The following is a 10,337-nucleotide window of genomic DNA, read 5'->3' on the forward strand; positions in this document are numbered from 1 at the left end:
AACACCAAAAAATAAATTTATTATCCTTCTTTGCAGGCTACATATCCATCATGTAACACAAAGTAATCGATTACAAGCAATGTTAGCATCACCTGCTTACAGATGTGCATGGCATCACATTCCAGTTCTGCTGCACTAAAAATAGGGGTGGCCATGTTCATGTAATGTCACTGTTAGTTTTGAGGTCAGCTACCAAATATAATAGATATAAACTGTAAGGATCACCCTGGAAGTTCCATCCAGGCTGATTAAGGCGGGAACAGATGTGCATCATAGTAAGCTTTGTAATGACGCCGATCTGAGACATGCTGTTAGTATTAAGGTGTGTCTCACGTGTCGATGTTGGTTCATGAACTCTGAAGGTTTTTGTGCTTTTTTTTGTTGTTGCTGTTGCCAAATTTCATATGTGAGACGTAAATATTTATTAATATATATACTAAGATAAATGCCAGGAAATAAGGAAAAAAACACCATGTGGACCACAGCGAAAGTGATGCTTTTTGCCACCAGTTGAAGGTTTCATGGACTCGCTGACAAAACTCCTTCCTTTAGACAGACCACCGAGAGCCACGCTGGGACTGGGTGTCCTCTGCTGGGATGATTTCACTGCATGAAGTGGCGTCTGAGGAGGCGGTCCTTGTTTGCTCTTGTCTCGGCTCTAATGAGAAAACGGATATTAGAAATTAGCGTAATCCTGAAGACGAGGATGGAAAAATGTTCTTCTCTTTATTGTTGTCTTGTGGAGGCATCAGCCACCCCCACACATTCATCTCACTTTATAAGAATAAGCCAGTTTGATGCCATGCACCTTACTCGTGTAGCCACAATTATCCATAAATTAATAAAACCTGACTGGTTATTACTCGGAGACAGGGGGAGAGGGAGGGGGGATATGAAGGGCTGTACAGTGAACAATCTCCGCATAATTAACAGGAAGATAAACAAAACATAAATTTGGATATTGCATTTATTTGGACTACCACTCAAATATGCGTGAACCACGTTATTTTAATTAAAAGATAAATCTATGTGACATGCTGCTTCCCAGTTAATTATTCAGTGCTGTACAATAAAAACAAAACCCATTAAATATGCCACGCACTCTATTTCTCCATTAACAGTAAAAAGCACTCATCCTGGGGACAACATTTCAAATTCAGCTGCTGCGTGGCTTTTCCCCTTTTTTTTGTACTTTCATTGCAGGTATTTTTACGTCTCCTCTGACTTTGCATCAGCCAAATGTTTGACACGTTGATTTTTTAAATTTTTATAGCTCTCAGTTACAGCCGCCAGTCTGTGAGGCCAAAGAAACAAACCTGGGCTCAACAGATCAAAGACTCTTGGGAGAAGCCGGGTTATCCTCAGCCGCGATGAGCTCGGTGTAAACAGCGCTACTGGACTGAGAACAGGAAGTAGCAGTAGCAGCAGTCTGAGGCTGTGGTGGGACTCTGGAGAGACAGCTGAATGCCGGTCGGCCAAGGTGCGCTGAAATAGATGTTTTTCCAGTCAACCAATAGCAGCGCGGCTTCAGGGTTCGAAATGTTGCTGCGCTGACTGGTTTTCCCAGCATTTTCTAGCAAACATGCCGCTTTGGGGCTAATGTAGGGACACCCCAGAAAACTGATAGGAGATCTGCAGGGCTAACCCACACGGGACAATGAATGCTTTGCCCACAGAAATCCCTGCTGGAATTTCCAAAAGGGCAAAACTGCAGTCAGCTGTGTGGGCATACACGGCCACCTGCTGTGGGTCCACACGGGCATGTTTGCTGGGTTTGGTCTGCTTCAGCACACTTCAGGTGTATTTGACAGAAATCAGTGCTTCTTTCTTAATTCGGTGTTAGGAGGACAGGGACTTTCATCTGGTGGCTAACATTTAATCAATGAGAAGCCCTGATGGTGAATTTGATGCAGCCGCTTCACTTTTCCTACATGTTTTTACCCACACGACAGTGGGCGGGGGCTTTTCGGTGAGGTGTTACCGCATTGGTTCTCTGACGTTTCCTGGCAGCTTTCACTTTAGAACCGGTGGTTAACCCCTATAACATCAGCGAGCTGTTGTAGGGGTTAACCTACAACAGCATCTACTGCACTGTTAAATAACGGCGCAGCATATTTTAAAGGCCTCATGCACTTGAATGTTTGCTGGAGTTGTTGTAGTTTTTATGAAAAACGATTTTTTTTATTTAATTACATTTATTTATGTTTCTGGATTTTATGATGCAGAAAGAATAAACACAGGACTGTCTGCGGTCGGCACGATAACATCAGTAAACCCTTCGGTTCATTTTCCCTCAAAACTCCACGTGCGTCGTGTGGCTATTCCCCAGCAGGGGCCGCCTCCACATCAGCATGTGTGTTCCCTCTTTAACATAACGGCCCAAAGCGTACCCCTCCAGCCGGTTGCAGCAGAAGTCTGCCCCCTCCCTGAGCTTGGTTCTCCTGATGGTTTCTTACAGAGAGGTTTTTCTTCCCGCTGTCGCCAAATGCTTATTCATTGAGGGTCTGTCTGATTGTTGGGATTTCCTTTCAACATAAGGCGCCTTCAGGCTTTTATATAAATAAAAATAAACTGAACTGAATTTGATAGACATGGAGGGGCCTACACTGAGCTCTCCACGCTGACCTGAAGCTGGTCTTGACGGGGCTTTGTTATAATCAGTCAATGGAGGTGACCGTGGTTGCACCAACCAAATTTCAGACTGTCCTTGCTACACTCTGGCCTAACCCTGCTGGACCTGTGTGAGCCTGCAACAGTACCACTACGTCAGGATTTCTAGTTTATCAGCCAATCCCACCAAGCGTTTCCATCTTCGTTTGTGTTTTGACTTTAGTCATGAACACAAGGTGGTAAACTTTGCCTGAAGGAAAAGCATCAGTGTGCCTCAGTATAGCCTCAAAGAGATGCTTTCGGGGTCGTAGACTGGCTTTTAGTGTTCTCTGCACCACCTCTCCCAGCTATTTTTGGTTCCCCTGGGTTTCCTACATGCGTCCCTGTTGGGACATTAAAGCCTTTATTTGTACTGCTCCTGTGATTTCACATGTAATGAGTGAGTCAATAAGAGCCAGCACTTACAAGCAAACGGCATTCTCAGGTCATATTTCTGCTTCTTAGGGTCCATTTTAAGACTCGTCGCTTTGATTTGAGCGAAGCATTCGAGCGCTTCAGGTGTGTGCAGTCATTCCACAGTCAGAACGCTTCTTCATCTCCTTTAGCGGTGTGATTGATCTGAAGAGAAGGGATCCAAACTGAGAGGACGTGATTCCCAGAGGTAGAGGTTTTATTGCAGAAAAAACATCTCACGGCTTCAAAGTACATCAGAACATCTAGAACGCAGGAAGAGTAAACAGACAAATGTTTGATACACCTCTTTAATGAGTTTCATCTTCTCTCTGACAGATGTGCAAGAATAAATATCTGTTTCTTAAATGCAGACATATCTACTGTGAGTATTAGCTCATAGTTTGCAACAAACCCCCTCTCCTCACATCGCCTCCTCTGGGCTAAAGAGCTCTTCTTCCTTCAGGAACGTGGACACTACAGAGCTGCGGGGGATATAATGGGTTCATCTTTTTTCTCCTCTAGCACCGGCGATTATAAGTGAGCACAACTGCATGTGCTACTTAAATAAGAAGCTTGACAGAGATGAAACAGCACGGGGACAATGGAATGGATTATTTTAGGATTACAGCTGAGGGGAAAATGGCGTATCTTTCTCAGGCGTGGACAAAGAGTATAAGTCACAGAGGGATGACAACAAATGGCATTTTCCAGTGTCTGAAACCAGAAATGATTGCCTCATCTGAACATGATGAAAATGTTCCGATTCGCAAAAAGCCCGAGAACTCCAGCCAGAAACTGGAATGTGAACTCTTTACAAACGTCTTTTCCCCTGCTGACTTTATGTTAATATAAATGTGTATAGATATAAATGTTTAGCACATACACGTGTACAAAGCTACAGCCACCAAGGACAGAGTAATGTACGGAAACCTAAAGCTCAGACTACATCACGGGAACGTTACGTGGCTCTCGGTTGGAGGGCAGTGACGGCTGACGTCCTGCTCGATAACAACAAAAGAAGAAGAACTAAGACTTTCTGCCGGGCCGAGGAGGCGGAGTTACACCTGCATCACATCAGTGTTCAACTTCTGTCACATCCTTTTTCTCTCTCCTGCTTCATCACACACACTGTGTGTCTGCATGTGTGTGTCTGCATGTGTGTGCCACACTGTAAACCTATCTTCATTCCTGGCGACACAGATCACCTGTAACATGAATCGGTTTATGGTCGGGCCTACAGACCAGTGAGCAACCACTGGCTGTGAGGGAAACGTGCTCGCAGTCATAAGCGTGAAACTTGTATGGTGCTGTGATAAAAACCCTTCGCAGCACAGATGACGCCGACATGACTGCGAAGACTCACAAATTCCTCGCCGGGTGGAAATGACACTGTGAAAACTGAGAACTGCAAACGGAGAGCAATGACCTTCAAAGGTGCCGCGGCGAGGCACAACTTGGCGCCGCACTTTGTGATCAGCACAATAAGATCAGCGAACGCTTCAGTTCCTTTTCCCTCAAAGCTCGTTTTGGGAGTCATGTGACTGAGTTTGAATGAATGTAATGTCCTGTGTGTGTGTGTGTGTGTGTGTGTGTAGTGTAAACACCATGGGCACTAGGGCCCTGGGGTTGAGCCCTCCACACCGTGTGTGTGTGCGTGTGTGTTTGGGAGATACTGATTGTGTAAAAGTCCCGATCATTTCTCTTTATCAGAAAAACATTAAGAACCCAAAGCCGCCGCCGTGACAGCGAGCGCCACGCTTTCCTTCTCCTCCTCGGCCGACAGTCACCGACAGCTGCCGGCACAGTGAAGAACAACAAAGGCTCATTTCCTGTTTTACTCGTAAAAAAATGAAAGAATGACGTTTGACTTCACGACGTCAGCTTTCCCCTCTAAGGACTCATATCCAGAGACACAGTGAGACCCGTTCAAACAGAGTGACGGCTTGGAGAACAATCCTAATCAGAGACATAACCATTATCTCAGACCCCCAGCACTGATCAGAGTCCAAAACTGAAACTGTCATGAGTCTTGGTCCTTCGCTGGTGTGGTAAGGTGACCTCCAGCCTTGATGTTGGCTAATGGATGCTGTAAATAAGCCGCTGATTGATTTGTGTTGTGTTTGAGGGAGAGTGAAGGGAAGGATGCAGAAGTGTGTGTGTGGGAGGGGCTCAGGTCAGCTGATGGGATCCCTCGGCGTAGCGTCCAGCGTCCGGTTACCTCTGAATTATTTCCTCTGTGATGACAGCAGCAGTCAGGCTGGTACCAATGCGCCCCCCCCCCCCCCCCCCCCCCCACGCACACGCCATCATCCCCATTATCGGTCGGCGTGTTGCGTTCTGCTCTGGGTGTCCTCCTCCACTACAGGAAGTGTGTTTTTACAGGAAGTGTGTTCACTGCTGATTAATCGTGTTTTCCTAGTAAGTGTTCACAGGCGTCTAATAACACACACGGTTACTTTGTGCAGACCGGTCTGTCTGTAGAGCGCCGTCACTCCCGCTCATGTGTCACACGGTCCACTCCCGTCATAGAGTTGTTCGATGTGACATCATCAGAGCTGTTCTCCGGGGCGTCACGGTCAGGGCGGGAACGTTTGAAGCGTCTGTCGGGGTAGCGGCTGTTGTCAAAGGGCATGCGGTGCACGCATAGGACGTGAGTCTTCAGGTTGCCCTTCTGCGAGGCGCTGTAGGGGCAGTAACTGCACCTGAACGGTCTGCGGCCTGCAACGACAACAAACACCAGAAACTCTTTAATCTCAAACAGGAAGTCATTGTAAGACCGACCCCATCCACAGTCTGGGGTCAGTCAGCCTGTGGGCGGGGCCTGTAGCTCAGGAGGTCGAGAATCTGCTAATCTGAAGGTGTGTTGGTTTGATTCCTGGCTGCTCCAGTCTGCATGCCAAAGCATCCTTGGGTGAGATACACAACCCCGAGATTGTCTGTGATGCATCTGTGTGAGTGTGGATGTTAGATAGCAAACACTGTGTGTGCGTGCGCGCACTTATACGTCTTTGTGAGGACCAAAATTTCGACTGCGTCTTCGGTGCCCTGTGGACGTCGAAAGTTCAGACTGTATTAAAAGTCTGAGGTTTGGAGGGAGGAAGCAGGGGGCAGGGCTGTAGACAAAGACAAGAAAAGTGATTTTCACATTCACACCACCCCACCAGCACCTCCTTATTGAAACAAATCTGCCCTTAAAACATTACCCAACACAGTCGGCGAGCTCCCACAAATTCATCTGAAGTAAACTTTTGCAGCTCCTCAAGTCGATATGCATCTTCGGAAGAGGCCGCTTACGTCTGGCAGCCCGAACACAATAGCAAGGCGAACACGGCAAAGGATTTTTCTCCATCTCCCCTCCTCACACCAGCCCAGCACAAAATGTTCTCCCAAGATTGAATCTGATCATCACTGCAGCAAACACAATGGCCCTTAATAGCAGCGGCCGTTTGTTTGAGGGATGCCGATTACACCGCCATCATAACCCACTTCACTTAGCTCACTCACTCACAGACGGAGAGGGAGGGGGAGGAAGACGGGAGAGACGTGGAGCCTCTGCAGCACTTTAGAATATTAATAACGGTACATTTGCTGTTACTCTCGTTTTCTTTTTTTCTTTATCTCTTATTCAATTTGAGTTGCTCTAAATCAAATTAACATATGGGGTTTAAAAGAGGCGCCGGGATAGGTGCAGGGAATATCAATAGGTAAAAGGCCAGGATTAAAAGGAAACCATCTATTTGAAGCACACACTCCACTCCACGTAGACTCGCGCACACACAGGCTCGATGTGAGGACACAACGAGCCAGTGCGAGACTTTGTGTTTGGCAATCTGACGCAGGTTTTGGAGGCTCGCCGGCTTTCTGATATTACATTGTTTGCTTCAGAGCCAGACAAAGGGGATTGCTACAAGTTTGGAGGCTTTGGATGTTCCAGTTGTCTGAATTTCCAGATAAGCTCGTCGGCGGCACACAATGAAGGCCCCCTTTATTCATGTGCGGTTTAATTTCACACTCTCTTACATTACGTTAAGTCCGAGAGGCAGAGTATCTCATCCCATTTTACACTTAGGGAGAGCGAAATATGCCCCCAAACAACTCAACCCTTTTCTCCCGTCTCCCCGCTTATTTACCGTTAGTCCTCGTGGACTTGAAATAAAAACAGATCGAGCCGGTTTATCTGCAGGGAGAGAGAGAGGGCTGAACTGGGAAAGTTTGGATGTAGAAACTTAAGTTAGTGTCCAGATTGAAATTGACTTCTGCACAATGACACACACTCACACACACACACCAGATAGTTTAAAAATTAAACAGAGGCTGCTCTCCCTGCACACACACGCACACACGAATACTTGTTTTCCTGACTTGGTGAGGACATCTTCTGGACACGATGCTTTCCTTAACCATGACCTTAATGTGACGCTGACACCAAAACCACATTTTTAGTCTCAAACACGCCTTCAAACTTGTGGGGACGGGCTGTTGGTCCCCAAAAAGATGTATGAACATGGTGCACACACTCGCACACACTGGCATTCAACAGTCTGCATGCTCGGCTAGCGTGCAGACCCACAGATGCCGTTATTAATCCACATCCTGGGCTCTGTGCCTCTGCAGCCACAGGTCTGTGTGTCTGATCTGAGGGTTCGGTCATCACCAGTCGGATGTCGGGTTCCATTTTCAACTCTAAAACCTGGGTCCGATGTACGTGAGTGATCGAGCTCACCAACCCTCCAAACATTGGTGCTGTTCAGTTAAATGTCTTTGTTTCTAGCAGAGCCGTCTGTTTTTATTGTGTTGGAAATCCTTCAGTCACAGGTTTGTCATCTTTAGAGCTAACGTCCTACTACATTCAGCTACATTGTCTTTTCCTGGTTTCCTGGAAGTCAAACTTTGGATGCAAAGACCTGGGTTAATGACGTCAGAAATAACAAGCGGACTCAGTTCTGGGATGTTTTGTGTTTGTTTCTCTCATCAGCTGCTAATGCATTGACGTGTCACTCGATTGACAGATTCGTGAGGACACACACACTGTGAGACTCCCACACTGAGCTCAAATCACACCATGAATCAGGTGAACTAAATAGAGAAATGAGTTCTTCCTAAGAGTCACATAATGAAACTTGCACCTACTTCAGCTGCACTTGTCAAATCAAATCAAATCACTTTTATTGTCACATCACATGTCACTCACATGTGCAGGTACATTGGTACAGCACATGTGAGTGAAATTCTTGTGTGCGAGCTTCACAAGCAACAGAGTTGTGCAAAATACAATAATGTAAACAAGCAAAATACAAGAATGGCTACATCTGAAACTAATAAATATATGTACAATATATAATAGTATATGCATGTGTGAATGTGAATTGTGTGAATGCTTCTGATCGCTGATCATTATCGGATCCTGTGCCCTCAGATGAAGGTGATTTTTCTAGAACACAAACACAGTTGACCTTTTTATATTTTCAGCAACAACTAGTCCCCTCCTCCTCTTTGACATTCCTGTTTAAGAATCTTCAGCTGTAAAACATCATTTACAGAAATCATTCAGGTCTCAAAAAGAGAATCTGATAAGGTTTGAAGAGCAGGTGGGTGGGGCTTCTACCATCTCTCTGTGACATCACACGGATCCCTGGGTAGAAAAAACTACGATAAACAGCCTGAGCTTGTGCACACACACGGAACTCATTATTAGGAACAGTCATGTAACAGGAAATGAGGAGGGAACGGGTCCTCTTTAATTTGTGGGGACCCTGTTTGTGTTTAGTTTGCGTCACCTTCTGTCTCTCACATGTTCCCATCTGTCTGTTTATTCCTTCTTTTGTGTCGACAAAATCCTTCAAGAGTGGGAAATTTAAGGCTAAAGAGACGCAGAGTAATAATGAGGGAGGAACAGAAAAGAGGAGAGAGACGGTGTTCTTGTTTTCATTAGTGTGGCATTATCTCAGCCTGTTAATTAACCCCCCAAGGCCCTCTGCAAGGAGATCAGAGGGAGAGGAAAGGAGGGCAGCACGAGGGAGTGTGGGGGGGGTGTCTGTGTGTGTGTGGGAGTGTGTGGACGGGTATTAACATCCTCATGGGGACCAAAAATTGGTAGTTTACTATACTTGTGGGGACCAACAGTCACTTATGAGTAGGGCTGGGTATCGTCACTAGGGATGGGTATTGATAAGATTTTAACGATTCCGATTCCATTTTCGATTCTGTTTAACGATTCGATTCTTTATCGATTCTCTTATCGATTCTTTTTTTTTTTTTTTTAAAAAGGAGAACACTAAGGTCGATTAGCTCAGAACTTTGTTTTATATCTTCTCTTTGAACAAGATAGAAATTTAGGAGTAACATGGCCTTACAAACCCAACAATGACATCTTAAGAGATCCACAGCCTACGGCTCTTCAATGGGGTGTCACAGGGTCCCCAGGAAAAAAAATTGTAAATGTAAAATAATAAAATAAATATTCTTCTGTAGCAATAACAAAGTATAACATAAATTGTTCTGTGGCAATTACACAAGAATATCCAGTAATGTCCCTGCCTACAATTAAACACATTCACTTACCAAAAATCGGGGGCATCTGCTGTGGCAAATGGGTTCAAGCCTTTTACCACAAACTTAGACACTGCTCGGTGACATTAGTCTATCCTGGCCTGAAAGGAGACGCTACGGGTAGACTGCAGCGAGAACTGCCAGCATCTGAGCCAGACTCTGTCTGTCTCTCTCATCATGGTCACCTATAGGTGACCGTGATGAGAGAGACAGACAGAGTACATGTACATGTACAGTAATGGCAGGTCTTGTAATAAGGCAGATTGCGCTAACATAATATGCACTGTTAGTTGATTATTTACCTGCCGCATTAACGGGAGAGGACGTGCAAACGTTAGCGCTGCTGCTGGGTTGAGATTCACGAGTCCGGAGCGGAATTAAAAACGCGTGTCATCGCGTGTTTTGTGAGCAAATGCTTTTGCATATTCGTAGTGTTTCCTCCCTTAAATGAAATATCTACTTTGCAAGTTGCCCTGTTGTCATCGGTTCTCATAAAGTATAATCAAACTTTTGAGCGTTTGAGCCGCTTAGGCGCCGTGTTTCCTGCCAGGTAAATGACGCTCCGCAACGTGGTGACGTCATTCGGGGCGACTGGAATCGATAAGGGAATCGTTTGCAAAAATGGCAAACGATTCCAAGGAATTGAAACAGTGGGAACCGGTTCTCAACAAGAACCGGTTTTCGATACCCATCCCTAATCGTCACTGATTTCTAGAATTGATTTG

The 10,337-nt window shown here is 45.7% G+C and overlaps 1 protein-coding gene across 4 annotated transcripts in view; it reads right to left on the minus strand.

The window, feature by feature from the left end:
• Positions 1–5,403: 5,403 nt before the first annotated feature.
• The window catches only part of znf536 (zinc finger protein 536), a 205,790-nt gene continuing 200,856 nt past the window's right edge, over positions 5,404–10,337 (minus strand). For all 4 annotated transcript variants that reach the window (XM_085270050.1, XM_085270141.1, XM_085270211.1 and 1 more), the window contains one exon: positions 5,404–5,781. In XM_085270050.1, the coding sequence (XP_085126176.1) occupies positions 5,552–5,781 (230 nt within the window). In that variant the 3' untranslated portion in view covers positions 5,404–5,551. The remainder of the gene's footprint in view (positions 5,782–10,337) is intronic.

Source organism: Mchenga conophoros, linkage group LG1 (genome assembly GCF_057382185.1).
Source record: "Mchenga conophoros isolate Kocher_MC1m ecotype Shallow Benthic linkage group LG1, M_conophoros_male_GT1.1, whole genome shotgun sequence".
NCBI lineage: Eukaryota > Metazoa > Chordata > Actinopteri > Cichliformes > Cichlidae > Mchenga > Mchenga conophoros.